Source organism: Etheostoma spectabile, chromosome 4 (genome assembly GCF_008692095.1).
Source record: "Etheostoma spectabile isolate EspeVRDwgs_2016 chromosome 4, UIUC_Espe_1.0, whole genome shotgun sequence".
NCBI classification, from domain to species: Eukaryota; Metazoa; Chordata; class Actinopteri; order Perciformes; family Percidae; genus Etheostoma; species Etheostoma spectabile.
The window spans coordinates 21,389,412-21,410,268 of NC_045736.1; the positions used below are offsets into that span (position 1 = coordinate 21,389,412).

Below are 20,857 nucleotides of genomic sequence, written 5' to 3' on the forward strand. Positions count from 1 at the left end.
CTGTCTGCCCCGGGGGCTGTTTATCTACGGGGGGAGATGAGGAGGAGAGGGTAGGAGGGGGACCGGTTTGTTTCTTTTCGGCCGTCAACAATGGACCTTAGTCTGTGCTGACGGACTACTCCAACATATGGTACCCACCTGTCTCTCTCTCTCTCTCTCTCTCTCTCTCTCTCTCTCCCTGCCCCCCCTCTTCCTTTGCTACATCTCTCTGTTTAGATTCTCTTGCTTATTCCTGCGTTTCTCTCCCTGTCTCACCCAAACACTGGGCGGATTAGAGGCCAGATTCATCACACATACAGACCGTTTGCTTTCGCAACCGAGCCAGGCACAGCACACACACACCCCACACACACACACACACAACACACAACACACACACACACACACACACACACACACACCACACACCCACTTCACACAGACTATGGGCATGTGCATGTACACACACACTCCCATATGCGCTACAAGATCCTCATACACACAGAGCAAAATGGAATTCTCTTCTAATGGATCTTCTAACTGCCTTACCAACCTCCCCCTTTAAAGAAACTTATTGTCAGCCATTTTTCGGAATCTGTTAAGGATTGAAAGTAGCCTTTGTTGTGTGTGTGTGTGTGGTGTTTTGTGTGTGTGTGTGTGGGTGTGTGTTTTGTCTGTGTGTGTCTGTGTGTGTGGGACCCTGCTGAATTAAAAAATGCACTGTTATTAAAGGCTGGTCAGAGGCGATGATTTACAGAGGAGAGCGATGACAAGTCAGAAGAACTCACACACCGAAGTGACACACACACACACACACACACACACACACACACACTCACACTGTGCTCTCAGGCCTCCAAGCTGAGCAGTGACCTCCTCACCCCTCTTCCCTCCTTCCTCCTCCTCCCTCCCTCTCTCACTCTAATAAACCTGTCTGACACCACTGATGTGTGTATTTGTGTGTGTGTGTGTGTGTGTGTGTGTGTGTGTGTGTGTGTGTGTGTGTTTTTGTGTGTGCGTGCATGTGTGTGTGCTCTGCGGCAGCACAAAGACTCTGTTGTTGGGCCTCCCTCTTAGGCCTCCCTCATATTTTCTTTAAAGGTGCAGTGCACCCCCAAGAATGCCACAGGGGGAGCGGGGAGTTGGGGCGGGGGAGTCTGGGAGGTGTATATGTGTGTGAGTGGGTGGAGGGAGAGGGGGGAGGGCATACTTTACAATACTACAGCTCACCCAGGTCACAGAGAAGAAAAGGGAATTGTGAATGTGAAGAGGAGAAATTAAAGAAAAAGGGTCAAAGCAGCGGAGTGCTTCTTGACAAGGTATAGTTTGGCACTGGCTTTGTGTTTGTCAAAACCTGTTGTCCTCTTTACCACTTCATATGTTGAAAGTTCAAGGTGCAATTTATTCACCCATAAAATATCCAAAAATATGGTGCTCCCATCCCAAACAACCAATGCTGATTTCAGAAGACATAAATACCCATAAAAGCTGTAGGTTTGGTGAAAACAGGAAAAGCAGCTTTTGCATTGGCGCAGTGAAGTAACATTACTCCAATAACTTGTAGACAATTAAAAAATGAGAGAAATAGAACAGATCATCAGCTTTTGAATATTTGTAAAATGTAATGTACTATATGGAGTCTTGAATCGATAGTGCAAAAGAAGATGTCCTGATATAAGAAAATTAAGGATATGGTGAAGTTAGCTGAGTCCATTATTTTTTTTATAATGCTTCATAGTGTATCATTACTCTACTAATTCAATATTACCACATATCGACTTTCATTGGGATCATTTCATGATGATCATATAGCGTTATACCTTTACCAAAGTCTTTACTTGTTTAAAATTATAGCTGTAGAAGATTGAGAGAAAGTTGTGTGTGATGTTTTGTGGTACACATTCAATCAATGCATTACTGTTTCTATATACTGTATATTGATATCAGCCAATAAGAAACACTTTTCCTCCTGTAGTTATAGTGTAAAACTGTACTTAAAATGTATCTTTACAGTATCTAATTTCAACAGCTTTGCATATAAGCTGTGGCAAATTTGAATAAAAAGGAATTGAAATCTACAATAAAGACTTAGTTCAATTATCTAGAGAATTGCATTGGTTAGTTGGTAGTTCTTGTCTCTTGCATAAACCCACATCCATGAATACAGGCACAGGAGAGGAGACAGGCATCACCTCTGCTTGGTTGTAGCGTTTATGAAAGCCATAAATGGCTCTTTAATATAGTGGTAATCAGGGTGGTAATTTGGGTGGAATTGTCCCTTATTGTTGCCAGACATGCCTCCCCAACTCCTGCCAACGCACACGAATATGCACACACACAGAAAAACACACACACTTACTCTTGGGCAGACATGGTGTTCAACGAGTAATTCACACCACATGCCAACAAACTGGGCGGTTGTGTTTTTTTGGGGTTTCTATGTGTGTATGTCTGTGCCTGCTTCAATGCTGAGGTCAAACCAGTAAATGGGAGGGGGTTCCCAAGATTTTTGTAAAAGTGTTAAATATGTGTGTGTGTGTGCGTGCGTATAGGCACATACACATCCAAGTGCGTGTGTCTGTGTATGTGTGTGTGCGTGTGTCTGTGTGTGTGTGTGTGTGTGCGTGTGTGTGTTTTAATTGCGGTCTCAGCAAAACTAGCAAGTGTGCTGGATACAGATGGTTTTGATTACTCTGACTGCATAGAGGACTTCTCTCTCTTTCTGTCTCCCTCTAATCTCTCCTCTCTGTTTTTGTAATTAAACGTTACTTAATGTACCCAAGCTTCTAATTTGACAATTCATTAAATATGTGACAATATACTGTAAGTGTGTGCGCTGCACCGTTTCACAGCGTTACAATTTTCTGTGGTTGTGAAATGATGCAGTAGAACAGATTTTGGGTACTGCATGGTTGAGTAAGAGCTTCCATGGTAAAGAACATCCCTCATTTTGGCCGTTAATTTGTGGTGTGTACACACACACACACACACACACACACACACACACACACACACACACACACTTTCATAAATCAATATTTACAAGGGAACCTTTCCCCTTTGAGTCAGAGGAAGCAAATGTGCATCCTGCTGTCTCCCCTCTCTAACCCTCTGTCACGTGTGTGTGTGTGTGTGTGTGTGTGTGTGTGTGTGTGTGTGTGACTATGCGCTTACAGTAAGTGCAAGGCGGCTCTTGTGTTTTGACATGGGTGTTTTCTTGTTTTGTTAAAGGAGCAGTTCAGACATTCCAACAAAAATGCCCTTTCCTCTGCAACTGATTTGTTTTAATGATAGAGAGTTTGAGTCGTTAAGGCTACACAGTTACACAGTTTATAATAAAATGAAGTGTGAGGAGGAAAAGTAGTAGTGTGGGGGGGGGGGGGGGTACGAGAGGAGAGGCAGTGGGAGGGAAGGCTGAGGTAGTGGTGTCGGAAGGATGAATCAGCAACACTCAAGGGCAGAGTGATTGAATGGAGACAGAGAGCTGGATAGGTGGTGTCACTGGTTTGAATGGATAGCACTGGAGGGCAGAAAAGGTAGACATGGGAGAGGAGGAGGAATGAAGAGCTGGGTGGTGGTTAGTCAAAGCTCTTTAGGGCACATCAGGGCAAACGGCTCCTTACATCACTCTGACATTCACACACATAAAGATATGCTGACACACTTCTGCCTCAGAGGATGTGGAATACCCACTTTACACCTTCCCTGGATAGAGGAAGAGGAGGAGAAAATGGGCATAGAAGAGAGAGAGTGAATCAGAGGGGAGGGCAGAGAAACAAAGAATGAAAAAGAAAGAGAAGGTCCGACTTGAGAGTTAAAGAAGGTTTTGAATTAGTTGGGATTAATTCTGCCACGTACACACACACACAAACGCAGATTCTCAAGCATGCTGTACGTGCGCCAGGTAGATGTCTCAGGTTGAGGAAATCCAACCTGACAGCTTGGCAAGGGAGTGCAGAGAGTGGCCAGTAAGAGAGAATTTCTGCTGCTCTTTTCTCTAAATTGAAAAAAATGTTTGATTGTATGGGTGTTTGAAACTGAACCTAACAATGCATTTTGTCAAAATATTTGAAGTAAGGCATGTTTGAAAGATGTATTTCTTTTATTAGTGTGCTGTTGTTTAATTCTGCAAATAATTCACTGTATGACAACGTGTGCACAATAAACAACTGATTATCTCGATTTCTCCTTCTTAGGCGCTCCAGGCAGCCAGACAGTTCCTCCTCCAGCAGGCCTCTGGACTCAATTCCTCTGGCAGCAACGAGGTCAAGCAGAGCCCTGTGCAGGTCAGAGCACACGTACAAATACACACAAACACACACACACACACACACACACACACACGACCCAGGTGTTGCTTTGTCAGAATCTGTATAATATTAAGCCCCTGGCTGCTGCAGCTTTGCCTTCACCAACTTGCCACGTCAACTACGTAGTGTGATATAGGCGCATACTTTTCTCTCCCTTTCTCTCTATCTCTCTGTCTGTGTCTCCCTCTTTCTCTATTTAAATGTGTGTGTGTGTATGTGTATGTGTATGTGTGTGAATGAGGTCTTTGTAGTGATTGGGTAGCAAGCTGTTTTCAGAGTTGAATTCCACAGTAAGCAGAGAGAGTGGGGTTAGCTGGAGTGCAGGAATCCCACTAAAAGACACTTGAGGAGGAAACACACGCACACAACACACAACACACACACACACACACACACACACACACATATTATTACTATCAATGTACGTTGATGAATATCACACATGACATTACTTCTGGCAGTTCTTTACAATTATGTGATGTGCAGAGTACATGCAGAAGTGTGATTTGTAGCCACGTCTCATATCAATAAAGTGGGGCCATGGGTCTACTTGAGCAGCAAGCAGTGTGCCTATTGCACTGCTCTTCTCATTAATGTGCCACATGATAAACAGACAGCTGGACCAACACAGTATGGACAATGAAAAAATAGATTTAAGGTAGAAAAAGGCAGATGTTAGAAGCAAGGATAAGGTCAGATTTCATTTGCAGCATTTGCAGCCAGTAAGGTGCACATGGTAAAAATGAGAAACTTTTCTCATTTAAGGGTGATAATACAGTGTAGGTCATCTAGATATAAGGCAATTCTGTTTTAGAATGAAATGCTGCAACATTTACATGTAAGTGATAGATCATAAAATCCATACTTCATGAAAACATTTTCATTTGTTCACATAAATATTTGGTGTTGGCTCATATTTTTCCAGGAAAATTCCTCTGGTGAAAAGAAACTGCCCTTTTTTACAGTATGGCCAGCAGCAGGAAGAGGGTTTTCTTTGAAATAAACAGAGGAAGAGCTGGGATTTTAGTACGAACAGCAGTGGCCTCCATGACAGAGAAGATCTCAAAAGACTCAGAAAGACCAAAGAAAAAGATTTTTCAGTGTTGGCCACACAGTTTAATTGCTGAATGACCTCTGGGAAGTGCAAAAAGGACACAGAATGAATGACTGCTTATTACTAGGGATGTCAGAAATGGAGTACAATTTTATAAAAGGGGATCTGGCGGATTACACGTTTAATCAAAACCAAAATTAGAATCAGAATCACTTTATTTACTTTGGATAAAAACTGTCAGTTGGAGACATTATGGTTCATGGTGACTTTTAAGGGGTAAGGGAATAACATAGATACTGTTTTGTTTTAGATCTGTATTATAAAAGTATCCCAAAGATTGAAATTGCATTTATACTGTTAATCAACACAAAATGGTGCATATGTGGCCTATATTAATAATAATTCATGTGTCACAGTTGGTCAGCCATTCACCTAAAGTGCGTTCTCCTCTGTCTCTGGCTTGCCTTCCAATACTCTTATCAGACTGACACACATGGTTGAAATCCACATTGAAGGTCAATCCAAATGGGTCAGCGTGTGTCATCAGACCCTCCTTCTGACCTGGGTCAAACACATATCGGACACTACTATGCTTTGGCATTGGAAAGGGATTTAATTAAATGTTGCTGATGTTTAAACATTTTTTTCTCCCTATCTGAAGAACTACAGACAGAGAGAGAGAGAGAGAGAGAGAGAGAGAGAGAGAGAGAATGGGGAAGTAAGAGACCGCAAGCATGTATTGGGAACAGAAAGTTGACATTTAATGTAGATCTGTTGTTTAGCAATGATGTGTAAGGAATTACTGTTGAGTTTCTGTGAACCCGACAAGGGATTAACCTGTGACAGTATTCTCACATGAATGGGGTCAAGTGCAGGTTTAGTTGAACTGATTTATACATACATCTCTTATATTACCTTCCGCTACCGTCCCTCTCTCTGTCTTGAACACATACACAGACGCACAGCACACTACCCCTCCTCAATTCTCTCCATATCTGTCTTGTTTGTCTTGTTTGTTGGTGCTTGGCCTGGCCAGCCTCTCTGTACTCTCCAGGGCATCCACGCTGCATCTCTGTTGTCTGAGCTGTCAGCTCGCAGGGCCCCCCATACCCTGCCAACACACACATACACGCACGCACGTACAACACACACACACACACACACACACACACACACACACACACACACACACACACACACACACACACACTGTTTGTACTTGGATCCTTGCAGTCAGAAACACAGGCGCAAGCACCAATGCACATTGTTTGTGAGCAGCAGCAGCAGCAATAGATGTGTTTACCAGACCTCACAACACATCTGACTACTAAATTGGCATGCAGAAATCGCTTAATTAATGTAATTTCCAGTTGTATGATCATTTTTAAATTGCAGCAACTGCACCCAGTTAATTGAAGCAGTCATCCGTTGGCCATAGAGAGGGTGAGTGAGCGATGGAGTGAGTGAAGGCCAGACATTTAATCTGGACATTTCTGAAGGTGGCAGTAAGCAACTGTACAGTGACACAGGGGCTCACATCAGGCACAAAATGGCCGTCCTCACGTTGGTTCCTGCTGGGCTGCTCTCACACATGCAAATGAGCCCCAGCCAATAATGAGATCTTTAGGAGCTTGATAATTAGATTTTTCCCTTCTCTCTGAGGGAGAACGACAGAGGCAGACAGGGAGAGCGGGAATACTGCCATTCGTGTCTTGACTTCTCTGGAGAAGACTTGGTCTACGCTGACAGCCCCCCCCCCCACCCACCCACCACACCATCACCACTCATGCCCCCCCTTCCCCATCATATTTCTCTTCTTTTCTTTATTTATAATAGAGGGGAGGATCTGAGCTGAAAGAAATAGAAACTCTGAGATTATATCTGCTTTTTGATTGGTTGTTCAGAGATGGTCTCAGTGTTGGCTGGCTGTGTGAGATGGTATCAATCCACTCTGTGTGTGTGTGTGTGTGTGTGTGTGTGTGTGTGTGTGTGTGTGTGTGTGTGTGGTGTGTGTGTGTGTGTGTGGTGTGTGTGTGTGTGTGTGTGTGTGAGTGTGTGAGTGCGTGCGTGCGTGCTAGTTGCTTGCGTGTGCATGTCACTGTCAAGTGTCAGATTCAAGAGAACCTAGACAATAGCTCAAGTCTCTAGACAGGCAATTGCAGGAAAAATTGATTGTGTGCAACAAAAATGTAGCTGCAATTGCTGAGTGGCACAATATTCAGAATTGTATGAGGAATTATTTGAAGATTGACGATTCAAAACTATACAGGTTTTTATTTGACATTAAAAACAAATTTTACTAAGACATAAATAATACTTAATAACGCTGGTAGATAATGAAAAGACTTCAGATCTGGAAATAGGAGAAATATTGCCATTTTGTATGGACGTGTTACAAAGATTGTTATGCTTATGGTCTTATTGGTCTGTCACTCACTATTGTATGATGTTTAATACATAAACTAGATGTTTAAGGATGTTTACTCAACATGGGATATTACATAATAAATGGAGGATTCTTAAAAAAAAGGGGTAAGAGATGAAAAATCATACAAAACCACACAATCACAGGTTTGAATCCTGTACTGGCTTGATACTTGTAACTCTATGTCCTTATTCACCAACTACTGCTAATGTTCCCATTAGCAAGGCATGCATTAACAAGTGGCTAAACCAATTTTTTTCCTAAATAAGAACGTGAAAAAAGGCCATACTTTGTATGGGATATCCATACTCTCTGCGGTATTTGGATGATCTCTTTAGGTCACACTCTTTAGGTGTATGTCTGTAGTAGGTCTTGCACATAAGTGGCCACAGATACCGTAATTGGTCGTGGCAAGCATGCGACTGAGTGAATTGGTGGGCACACAGTTGGCAGACAGTGCCAATTGGGGGATTACCCAGCAGGATGCGTACCATGCTTCCATGACCTGCCTCACGTTCTCTACAATGGACACACTTGGCAGGCGCTCATACACTGGGGGTGCACAAGCAGACACATACTGTATACACCCACTTGGCAGACGCACGCCTGGCACACTTAACACACTGCCACTTGGCATGCACACATACAGATTAACGCACGTGCTTGGCTGTGGCCCATACGTATGTAATTGAATAGCGCGGTGTCCTGTTTTCATGTATTATTGAGGAGCTCGTTTAATTAGGAAAAAAATGAAAAGACTCATTAGAGATATGTTAATTAGCTCGCCCCTCTGCTCTCTGAAGAGGGCTGGCACTAGCACAGTGGAATGGAGGAAGAGAGCGAGGCGCACGGGAAGAAACTGAGTCATGTCAGTTTATTTCATTGAAAACACTTTTAATCAATATTACAACTGTAATTCACCTATTTTCTATATGTTGCTAAATTGTTTTCTGCCTTCCCCAGCTGCCTTATTTGGATCACTACAGATTTATTAAAACTATCGAACATAAGGATTCTGACGCATGGTTCAAAGTCTTTTAACTTATCAACAAAAGTATGTGGAAAGATGATTGTTTAGCCCCCCAGAGTCTGCGGTACTGAAGCGGTTCCTTCTCTCCTTCCCATTTATTTCCTTTCAAAGTGTTTTTCCCAAAGCACTCCTTTTGTCCACTCAATGAAAATGCTTAGTTGGCAGTTTCTCTTATTTGATGTGGAGGGAATTGGGGCTGCGTGTGCCTGCACAAGTGTGTAGGTTACTGTGTGTGTTAGGGGCTAGAATGGGGTCCTGACAGTTTATGAAGGGTGTATAGGAGGAGGTTGAGCAGCCAGTGGAATGGGTTTGGCTATGGGCAGAGGGCTGGACAGACAGAGGGGAAGGATGGAGAGGAGAGGTTTGGGTCTGGCCACTGAAGTGTGAAACTCTTATTTTGTGATTTGAAACATGAGTGAAATCAGTAATGAAATATGGTCGATAACGGCCTCTCACACTTCCCAATGAAATGCCCTGAGTGTGTGTGTGTGTGTGTGTGTGTGTGTGTTGTGGTGTGTGTGTGTGTGTGTATGTGTGTGTATGTGTGTGTTTCTGGAAATGTGTTGTCATTTTTATTCTGAAGCACTGGGGCGTTAGATAGAGGGAGGCGGCAGACGAGGAAAGAAGAAAGGAGAGGGTGAGGTGGGAAGAGGAGGAGGATTTTCCACTTGAACTTACTGGTCTTTCACTGTCCTTTCTAAAGTTTTTTTTTCATTTGTCTGGCCCCTGTCAGGGAGAGACGAGTGTTATGCATAGTGTATGTGTATAAGGATTGGTGTCTATGTGAGTGTAGGACAAGGCCCAGCTCGGCAATAGGCCAGTTGAGATCCCAACTCGCTGCTCTCAGCAGCCTGCCTTCCCCTGTGGGCTTGGATCCCTCTGCTATCCTCACACCTTATCATTTCATCTATTCATCCATCCTTAAGTGTAAGCATTAACACAACCAGTCATCTATCCTCTAACCTTAACTCCACTTCAGTTTATTTTTAGAAAGCTGCAAATATTTGATGTGAAAACTACCTTATTGCTTAATGTATGTTGCCAGCTGTATGCAACTTTGCAAACAATGTAATACTGCAGTAAAGCAGCTTAAAAATAAATAAACATACAGTATATCTCCAAAATGTCAAGCTTTGTTCAGACAATCCACTGTTTTTCAAACATTTTAAGAAGTTGCGGAACCCATTAAAAATAATTCAAATACTTATCTAGTAATAATAATAATTTAACATCCCCACATTTGGTGAAACATTGTTTTTACTGAACAGCGACAATATATCTTCACAAGATAAAACTTGTATGCTGAATTACGTGCAATCACCAAACAACAAATAGAAATACTGCATTCTGTTAGCTATATCGGCGTGCAACACATACTGTAGTGGCTTGCACAAAATACATGAGATGTAAAGGGAATTAGTAATACTTTATATAGAAACAAACACACACACACACACACACACACACACACATTGTTCATACACAGACAAACATTACTCAGCAAAACGTCTGAAGCGGTAAGATGCCTGTCTCATCCTCAACCCCACCTGGCTTCGCTCATCAGTTCCCCCCAGAGTAATGTGGCCCCTGGCCCCACTGCAGATTAGCTGGAGGAGGGGTACTCACCACACACAATGGGGCTCTTTTACTTCTAGTGAAGGCCAGGCCCTGAGCTCCAAACAACGCTCTTAGCACAGTTGGCGCTCCTTCTATTTCTCTTTTCCACTTAAATGCTTTTCTCCTTCACTCCTCTGCTTTTCTCTTTCTAGCCCCCTTGCTCCCCCCCCCACACCTCCTTCACCCCTACATGCTCTCCTTTCATTTTTTTGGCATGATGAGCACAGATAGGCTATTTACCTGGAGGGACTGAAACATGGTAAGGAACGATAGTGATGATAGCTTGTAAATAAACAACAAAAAGAAGGAGAAGAGTTCCATCATTAAAGCCTTTACACACCAAGACACAGCCAGCGTTGTGGTGACTGTATTTTAAACGGGAGGCTCTCATTTACCCCACAGCCTGCAGGCAGCTACAGTAGCAGAAGAGGGTCATGCAGTTGCCATGTGCATGAATAAGCACCGATTTCTCCCTTTTCTACCACTGCTGCTAATGTGTCAAAGTTTTTACACTGTCCAATCAGAAAAAAAGAGAAGTTTGTACCAATAGTGGCCTCCAGGAAGGATTTTAATCTTTTTAATAAAAGATGCCAAAAAAACATAATGGCAATTCATTATTAGGTGGACAAAAGATTGGAAGTCAAGTTTTTTATGCGCATCTAGGTGTTGTGTGTGTGTGTGTGTGTGTGTGTGTGTGGTGTGTGTGTGTGTGTGTGTGTGTGGTGTGTGTGTGTGTGTGTGACAAGAAGAGAGGCAGGCGTCCCATCCAGATGAGGTGGTAATGGCTCAGTGACAGGATAACAGCGCTGGGGTTTGTTCCTACCAGAAGAGGGGATGCGAAGGAGGAGGGGATGAGGTCTGTGTCAGCCTCTCTCTCCTCCTGCATTCTCCTCTGTCATTTTTTCAATTATCCTTCTCTCCTGCGTGTCCCCATAGACCCAGAGGCAGGGCCCGCATCATTAGACTGAGAGCCTGTTTAGATTCTGATTATAGCCTTTTTTCTTCTCACCACTTACTGCCATCCACACACACACACACACACACACACACACACACACACACACACACACCACACACACACACAACACACACACACACACACACACACACACACTCCATGTACTGGCTGCATTTTTGAGCTAGCATGAGGTGAATAGCTGTAAATTAGCAGTAAATGTATATGTTGAGGGCACACTGGATGTTGCTCTTTGATGTTGCGTCAGCATCTTTGTTTATTTTAAATGTGACAATGTTGTGTGCATAATTAAGTGACAGTTAAGGATGCTGCGTATTAGGTGTATTTGTAGTCAGAGATCTCAATTAGAAGGAAGGTGAAGGTGTGAAATCCAAAGTTCAGTCATATCATCAGCATGTCTCTATATAAACATGGTGCTGAGCCGCACTGGGCTTATTCCCCCAGCTGCATGCTGGTTTAATATCAGATAACCCTCCTTCCTCTCTTCCCGAGGTTTCATCTGAAATGGAAAGTGGGGCTTTCCTCCTCGTTAGAATGAAAAGTCATCAAGGGAGGAGAGGAGAAAGCGATGAAGGCTCATTGAAATGCAAGTTACATCCCCCTTCCATCTCTCTCTTCACTCCTCTGGGACTCCATGCCTTTCTCCTCCTTCTCCTTCCCATCTTTCGGGCACTCCCTCGCTCCCTCTCTTCCTTTGTTAATCAGTTAAACTCCCTCTTCAAACAACCCCTCTAATTACTGCTCCACTCTCTGTAAACGACAAGGCTGTCTCTCGCTTCTCCTCTCTTCCCTCCTTCCCTCCCTACCCCCAGCTCCCTCTTTCCAAGACAGGGGTTGACCTCTGTCAGCCCCCGACCCCTCAACAGTGTGTGTTTGTGTGTGTGTGTGTGTGTGTGTGTGTTTGTGTGTGTGTGTGTGTGTGTGTGAGTGTGTGTGTGCGTACGTGTATGTATGTATGTGTGTGTGTGTGTTTGTGTGTGTTTGCACATACGACTGATTCTTGCATGTTAATGAAAGGAGTGACATATTAGGTTTTAAAATCCTTATTGGTAGTTCAACTTTTATATTTGTCAAACACCTTCTGTAGAGGATTGTGCATTTGTTCACCTGTATTTGTGTGTCTTTGTTATTGCAACCATCTTAAGATACAGGCCACATTTCTCCTTCAAAAAACCTGCTGGTTAGGGTTGCTTTTGTCTCACATCTTTTTATTTGTCAACCATTTTTTTATCTCTTCCCCCCATCTCTGTCCCTTCCTTGTCTCCTTTCCTTTCTTCCACTGGGTGGATGATACCCTTCCTTCTCCTGTCTCTCTGCTCACCCCTCCACTTACTTCCCCCCAAGCTTCACCTCTCTCCCACTAATCTACCACACATCTCTCTCTTTTAAATTAACATGCAACATGAAAAAAATGGGACGACAGCGGAAAGAAAAATTAAATGCATTTAATAAATGGCTGACTTCAAATCGCCCGGCTTTTCAGACTCTCCCTATTCACAGTCCAATGAAAGGGGAGAAATCATTCACCAGGAGAGACAAAGCCGAATGAAAATATAATTCCGCATTGTGAAGGGCTTTTGTCCTGGCCCGTCAAGTCGCTAATGGCGAGGCTTTTGTTTTGTGGCGGCGCTCTCAGGCTGGCGGTGTCGTATGGTGGTGGCAACGCATGCCCCATAATCACCACGCTTTGTGATATTAGATTATAGGGGCAATTAATGGCGTCAAACCTTAACTACTCAGCATTCAGCCTGCCACACGCATTGAGTCCTAAACACATGCATATGTGCACGTTTACACACACACACACACACACACACACACACACACATTTTACAGTATATCAGCACTTGCAAACATGGACGCGCGTCAGCCAACACACAGAAAGGTGCTATAACTCCAGTAATTATTACGCCTGTGACTTGAAAATGTCAATGGCCGTGTGTATAAAATAGAATGTATGAGTTGTCAAGGAGGAAGAATGGGATGCACAAGAGCAATTAATTACAGCTTTTCATTTGGCAGCTTAGACTGACAAGGCCCAGCGGCGGGGGCAAGCTGGCATGACGCCAAGCGGCACCCATCACCACCCCCACCTAACTCACTACACCCCTCCACCCAATCCTCTCTGCCTCTTCCTTTACCAACTGACACAACACCACCCTTCCCCTGCCTCACCCCTTCTGACTTTGTCTTTTCCTCTCCTTCTCCCTCAGCTCAAACACACTGACACACACACACACACACACACACACTCTTGCGCACAGCTCATTCATCTACATACCCTATTCTCCATCCCTTCGCTGTTATATGGGGCTGGGAGTGTGTTAGTTCGAGAAGCCTGCTTTGATAAAGGCAGAGTGTGGGGCCACTGACAGACACACAGAGAAAAAGAGACAGAGAAGGATGGAAGAAGAGCGGCAGGGAGGGGGAGACGGAGACCAGGTGGGTAAAAGAGTTAGTATTTATGGCTGATCTTCTTTACAAAATATAATCAGCTCTTTACCAGTGACAGGGGTATAGCTCGTCTCCACTCTTGCTCCCTACTGCACAATTCCCTCTCTCATCACCCTCCCTGCCTGGTATGGTGAAGGTAGGTGGTGAGAAGATAGACTGCCGTGAAGAGAGCTCTGCACACACTGGCACTTGTGCATGCCCACATACACAAGCCCACACACAAACTCACACGGTTTGGCCATGAGAGAGATTTATATTTCACCATGGAGTGAATATCGATAAATGGCCAATTTCAGATGTGATAACTCACCCTTGTATTTCTCTGTAAAACAGACATCCCGTCTTAACCGACAGGATAATTTGTATTGAGAAGGCAGTATAGTTTATTGATGTCGAGGCAGGGAGGGAAGACTCAGCCTGTAAACGTAGAGAAAATATCAACTCTGACTCAATCTCACTCCCTTTCTCTCTCTAAATATCTCTCATTGTCTGCTCTGTATCTTTATCACTCTTATTGTTTTCTCAAACCTTAATTCAGCAAATGAATACAAAATCATTTTTTTTAGTTTTGGTTGTTTTTATTATATATATACATATACAGTACATACAGTGTATAAATTCAGTCTGCATTTAGGCATGTGTGTGTGTCTGTTTCAGATTTTTGTCATTAGTTTGCACTGTTTGTCATCAGATTAGCATTTCTGCCCATCTCTGTGTACAATGCATGTGCAATAAGAATGCTTGCACACAACACATTTGCAAGAGCAACCACATTTTTCTCTCAGTCCTCTCTCTCTCTCTCTCTCTCTCTCTCTCTCTCTCTCGCTCTCTCTCTCTCCCTGTCTTTGCCTGCCTGCAGCCCTATCTGATGAGATAGACATCTCATCAGTTAGCCACTTTGTTGTTTCTTTCTTCTTAGCCAGGCTTGACTGTGTGGAAAGAGAATTGGAGGCAGTCCTAATCGTGTGTTTATAAAAGGAGATACAATTTTATATTTTATTGTGAGATTGTATATCTCTCCTTTTATCTGCCTGTTGTCACAGAAATTGCCAGTTTTTTTTTTTTTTTTTTTACAAATACAATGCCAGCCTTGTGGAGGAAAGTGTCAACAATATGTGTGTGCTGTGATGCGTCTGTCTATTTATCTTTGTCTGATGTTGCCAGCTTTTCTTTGCAGTGACTGACAACAGAGAATAAGAGACAGCACACCTCTCTAACTGTACCTGTCCATACCAGCCAAATGTACAACCTCCATTCACATTGTTTGTTTTGAGTTGAGCATTCAGTCGCAGGCACAGTCATGCTTTAAGCTCACTGTGCCGACTTGGCCCATTTACACAAAGCTTAACTCATTGATTGAGTTGACCTACTTTTGCTAACAAGTATATAAACATGTCTGTGTGCTGTACCTTCTTTAGGTGCCTGTGTCCATGGCTATGATGAGTCCACAGATGATCACTCCTCAGCAGATGCAACAGATCCTGTCTCCCCCACAGCTCCAGGCCCTGCTGCAGCAACAGCAGGCTTTAATGCTACAGCAGGTAGAACACACACACTCACAGACACAGACACACACAGACACACACACATACACACACACACACACATATGCACACTCTGGTTGGACCCGGTCCCAGGCCAGCATGTTTGGATGTGTCTGTTTTAGGAGGCGCTGGAACACTCTGGGCGTGATTGTATCTTATTCAATGCTCAGTGATTTTTGAAGATCAATACAAATCCACATATCCACTTATACACAAATTGTCAATACAAGTATCTTCTCTTTAGCATTGTTGCTAGGAGAATGTGCATGTTCCCGCATGCAAGCACAAGTGTGCACACGTCCATGCACACACGTTTTAGCATCATCCAGTGAATCACTGTGATTCAGGAGTGTGTGTTGGTGCCCGGTAGGAGAGAGAGGTGTAGCCATGTCGACACAAACCAATAAACACTCTTCATCTGCAAAAGATCAGACAAATACTCAACCACACCAACCTTTGACCTCATACCTGCACACGCGAAACACATGCAACCTCGTAAAGGCTGTGAAGAGGGCTATTAACAGAGTGGGGATAGAGAGGTAATTATGGCATAGCGAATGTCTAGAAAACACATACATACATACACAAGCAGGCAAGATTTAATAAGGAGCGGTAGCTTTAGGCGAGTATAAATTGCAATGGAAAGATCTGACAACATGTAGCATACGGGAAATGGGAAATGTGGTGGCTTTCTGGAAACAGACTTGCAGATGGCTAAGAACCTCTTCACCAGCTCTTTTTTTTCTCTTAACGAGAAAAAAGGAGATGGGGAAAGGGGTTGATAATGCACACACACACACACACACACACACACACACACACACACATTACTAAAACCACTGAGTTTAACATTGCTCTCCCACTTAATTAACCACAGTATGGACTTGCTCTTAGTGTATATCTGCAAACCAGGCACTTTTACACAGACACACACATACACATACAGAACAATCAACCAACGTATCACTCAAGCATTAAATTTCATATTATCCCCATGGCAATACAGCATTGCGTAAGAATGTGTAAGTAAGGTTTACGGCCCACTGCTGCACTGGGCACTCATTTGTGGATTTGTGTGTGTGTGCGTGTGTGTGCGTGTGTGTGTGTGTGTGTGTGTGTGTGTGTGTGTGTGTGTGTGTGTGGTGTGTGTGTGTGTGTGCGTGTGTGTGTGTATGTGTGTTTTAACCTTTACTAAGTTTCCTCTAACCTTTACTTATGCTACAGCTGCTCTGCGTTTCTTTCTTAGTGTGTTCACTAAAGTCAAGGTCATGGTAATAGGCTGAAGAGGTGAGTGCCTCACTTACACATACTCTTAATGCACAGAGCCACTGAATCAAATCATTAAAAAGACCTTAATTATCACTTAATTATTCCCTTAACTCACTACTCTCCAGCCAAGTGTGTGTGTGTGTGTTTGTGTGTGTGTGTGTGTGTGTGTGTGTGTGTGTGTGTGTGTGTGTGTGTGTGATGAGGAGGCGATCAGGGCTAGTGACGCGGAAAAGAGAGATTAACTCGGCCTAAGGAGTAATAAAAGAGAGGAGAGACAGATGGAAAAGAAAAGAAAGAGCAGCAAGAAGGAATGAGCCATTTATTTCAAATAAATTAGGGACAAGAAGGAATGTCATCGTACTAAAGCACAGTAAATTATGCAAAATTGAATACATGGCTGGGATAACATTGGAACTGGAAATTTAAAACAGTCTGCACAAAAAAGAACAGGACCATCACATTATAAAGACGGTGTGGTGAATACGGGCAGTGGTGTGTAGTCTGTTCACTGTAGGGTCAGACGGATGAGAGACTGAAACAACTGCTGCACTGTGAAGTCATTCTCAGCTGAAAAGCCTCTTTGAACATTTGACGCACCATGAAACAAAGACAAACTGCCGACGGACACATGTACAGACTGTTCTCAAGAGGATAACCCCCCTCGCACACACCACAAACCAAACTTCATTGGCCCGGGGTTTTTGCCTGACCGCCTTTGCCCCCCCTCGAAAGATTAAATCTTAATGGGCTTCCTGATAATATGTTAATCAAAAACAACGGGCTGTGGCCGTCGAGGGACCTGTGTTTTTGGGGGGGGTGTTTTTGATGTATAGAAAATTATAAATTCATGTGTGTGTGTTTCCTTAAAATCAGCGCAATACTAACCCTTTTTTAAATGATTGGCATTTTCCGTCTGTTTAGTCCAAAAAGTTATGTATAAGAGAAAATTTTGGGGGAAAAGTAGGGCCACTATGGCCCACGCTTCCGGGCAGGCAGTCATGAGCTGGTGTGTGTGGTGGGGGTTGGAAGATCCTCACATAATTGGTGTGCGGTAATTTTAAACACGTCAGATCCAATAACCTCAAACCTTGAAATATAAAAACGGGGTTCGAGCATTAAACATACATCCCATTTTCATACCGAACGATAATAACACATTTGGACCCATAATAGCCCCATAAAATTGAAAAGCTTTGTCAGACCTGTCAGCTTTTTCATTTGAAAGGTCCCCCTTTTAAAGGGTACGTATTGGGGTTTTTCCCCTTGCGCAGCCGGGGAAAGATTTCTTTCCCCCCCTACGCCAGCCGGGCTAACTACGTGCATTTACTGCTTTTTCAGGGGACCCGTTGTTCACTCCCACTTTTTTTCAACTTCGCAATAAAGTCAGCCAAACCTTCCCCCGGTGCCCGTTTGCCCCTCCTCCGACCGGGCTACACCTTCCGCCGGACCTCCCCCCCCCTTTGGGGGCCCGCCTGGTCCGTCACGCCCCGGTCTCCCCGCCCCCCCCTCCATTTGGGGCCCCCCCTGCCCGCTAAAGAGAAACCCGGGCGGAACTTTTTGGTTTCCCGGGTGGGGGGGAGGAGACGGCGCGGGCAGCACGGAATCCGCGGCCCCTTTGGGCCGCTGGCGACGGGTTTTCGCGAGCATGATCCCGACTCCGCTCTCTTGACAGCGCCTCCACCCCCGGTTTCCCCCCCTCCCCTTTTGGGGGGTCCCCCTCCCCCCCTTTGGGGGGTTTGGGTCGAGACGGCTTGTTTTTCCCCGTGACTCTCCCCGTTCCCGAAGGGCCCGGGGGGCACCCCCAAAAAAAAACGGCCCCCCCCTTTTGCCCCCACCCCGCTCCGCCCCCCCCCAAAGGGCCCCTTTTTCGCCGCCCTCCGGGATCATACCCCCCGTCGCGGCCTTTTGGCGTGATTTTATGCCGGAGCCGCCCTCTTCAGGGGCCCCACTCTGGCCGCGCTTCCGGAGCTTCGGCCCCATTTGGGGAGGAGGCTTTCTCCCACCGGGAAACTAAAGGCCCCCCGTCTCCGAACCCCCTTTCCCCTGGGTTCAGGCGTACGGACGCGGGTTTTTCCTTCGTCCCCCCCCCTGGGGGGGACCTGGCGCCCTTTTTTGTTCCGAAAGCCTTTTTTGGGGCCCCAAAAGCCCCCCTCCCCCCCCCGGGAAAGGGGTTCCTAAAGTCCTGAGGGGCCCCCCAAATGGCCCCCCCGGGGGGCTGGGGGCACAAAAAACCGCCTTACGGCCTCCCCCGCTCCCATGGCCCTACTCCCGGCGCCCCCCCCCCTGGGAGTTGCCACGGGATGGTAAGGCTTGACCCCATCCACCCTCCCACCGGCCCCCCGGGGCGCTGCCGGGGTTTTGGGCTTCAGACTGGGGCCCCGGAAACATTGGCCCAATGTCCAGTCCAGCGGACTGCCGAGTTTGGTTAGGTCCCATCCCCCCGATGGACTATTTGGCCGCCCCTACAGACTGCCATTTAAACCCCAAAAGCGGGAGGACCCATGGCTTCGGAGGTGGCTCTGGGGGGGCCCCCCTAAACAGCACCCACCTCCCAGAAAACCTTCACAAGCGGAAGCCCCCGCAGCAGGCTGGGGTTTGGTTTCCCACTTGGGCGGGGGGGCCCCCCCGGTCCCCCCCGCGCACAAAAATTCCCACACGGCCTCAACCTCAGACCCGGGGGGGGACCATGAGAGCGGCCCCCCCACCTGGCCAACCCCCTCCCGACCACCCAAAGCGCACGGCGGGGGGAAATGAGGACGTGGGGTCGCGTCCCTCTTCATTGAGATTTGGAAAAAAAAGGCCCTTTTTAAGGGCCCTCCCTCACTCAAAAGAGCTTTTTCCCCCACCAAAACCCCCCTTTTTTCTCAAAACGGGGCACGTTTACGTTTTTCCCACAAAAGCAAACCCAGGCCGCCCGCGGGGGGCGCCATGCCCCCCCGCTGCGCGGGCAGCGGAAAGAGGCCCCCCCCCGGGGGGCGCCGCGCTTGCCCCACCCCCCTCCCCACGGCGTTTCCGGCGGGGCGGGGGGGGGTTTAAAACCCATGCCCGCTCCCCCCCCACACGGGGGGCCCCGCCACTCCCCCTTTCAAAAAAACCCTCCTGGCGGGGCGACGCTCACTCGTTCCCCGGGGCGGGATGGGCTCTGCGCTCCCGTTTGCCATGTGGGTGAACAAACCGCTGTCTCCCCCCGTCAAGTCGGTGGATGGATTGGCTTACACACTGGACCGGGTTCAAAGCGTAACAGGGGGTTAACACCCCATTCGCCTCCCCCCCCCCCCCCCTTCGGGGTGTTGGAGACAACTTTTTCATCCCGGCAGAGAAAACGAAAATACGCAGAGTAAGGGGGGTTTGCGGCGGGGAGCTTTTTCCCCCGCTCCCCGGGGAGAAAACGGGTTTTTTTACCTCCTTTTTTCTCACCCCGAAGACGGAGGACGCGTCCATCCTCGACCTTCGAAATAACCGAGCCCGGAGGCCCCTTCCAAATGCCACCATCACATTTTGGAATGTGGCGCCCCACAAAAGGTTTACCCCGTGGATCTGAAAGACGTTTACTTACATCCAAACTTTCCCCAGGCCGGGAAAATTCCCCTGGTTCCCCTTCCAAGGGGCCCGTTTCCATTCAACCGGCTGCCGTTCAACCCACTACCCCCCGCCCTTTTCCAAGTGCAGGAAACGGCGCCCAGCCTCTGGAGGGGGGCATCGAGTCCTCTTTTAATTTGGGACATCTGCTCACTAGCCCCCCCCGGGGGACGGGGGGCGCTGCCCTAGGGAGTTTGCACCCCCTAAAAAACCCTGGGTTTTGCCAAAAAATTTGGAAAAGAGCGCCCTCGTCCCCCACAATCGTGTTTTTGGGGAACATGATCGTCACATGGGGCCGGCTGTCCACCGGGCGGGAAGCCGATTCTTTTTGTCCCGTTTCAGCCGCGCCCGTGTAGCGCTGCGTTACGCTCGGGGCTGATTCCGCGGCACACAGGGTGGTCCCCCGGGTTCCCCCCAAATGGGGGAAGTCCAGAGGGGGTTTCACCGCCACGGTCGCCCCCATCCCCCAAAAATGGCGAATCTGCCACCCTTTTTCCCCCAAAAACCTCAAGGGGGAGCCCCAAACCCGCCCCCCCGGGGTTCCCCGGGAGTAAAATATATTACGGGACACAGACGCGCCCCCGGCGGGGGGGGAATGGGGAGTCCAAGGTGGTGGGGGG

General features: G+C 46.4%; 1 protein-coding gene across 1 annotated transcript in view; it reads left to right on the forward strand.

Annotated features, from left to right (window-relative positions):
* The window catches only part of foxp4 (forkhead box P4), a 97,446-nt gene that overhangs the window by 45,763 nt on the left and 30,826 nt on the right, over positions 1 to 20,857 (forward strand). The window contains exons 3-4 of the mRNA XM_032513441.1: positions 4,176 to 4,265; positions 15,264 to 15,386. Coding sequence (XP_032369332.1) covers positions 4,176 to 4,265; positions 15,264 to 15,386 — 213 coding nt within the window. The remainder of the gene's footprint in view (positions 1 to 4,175; positions 4,266 to 15,263; positions 15,387 to 20,857) is intronic.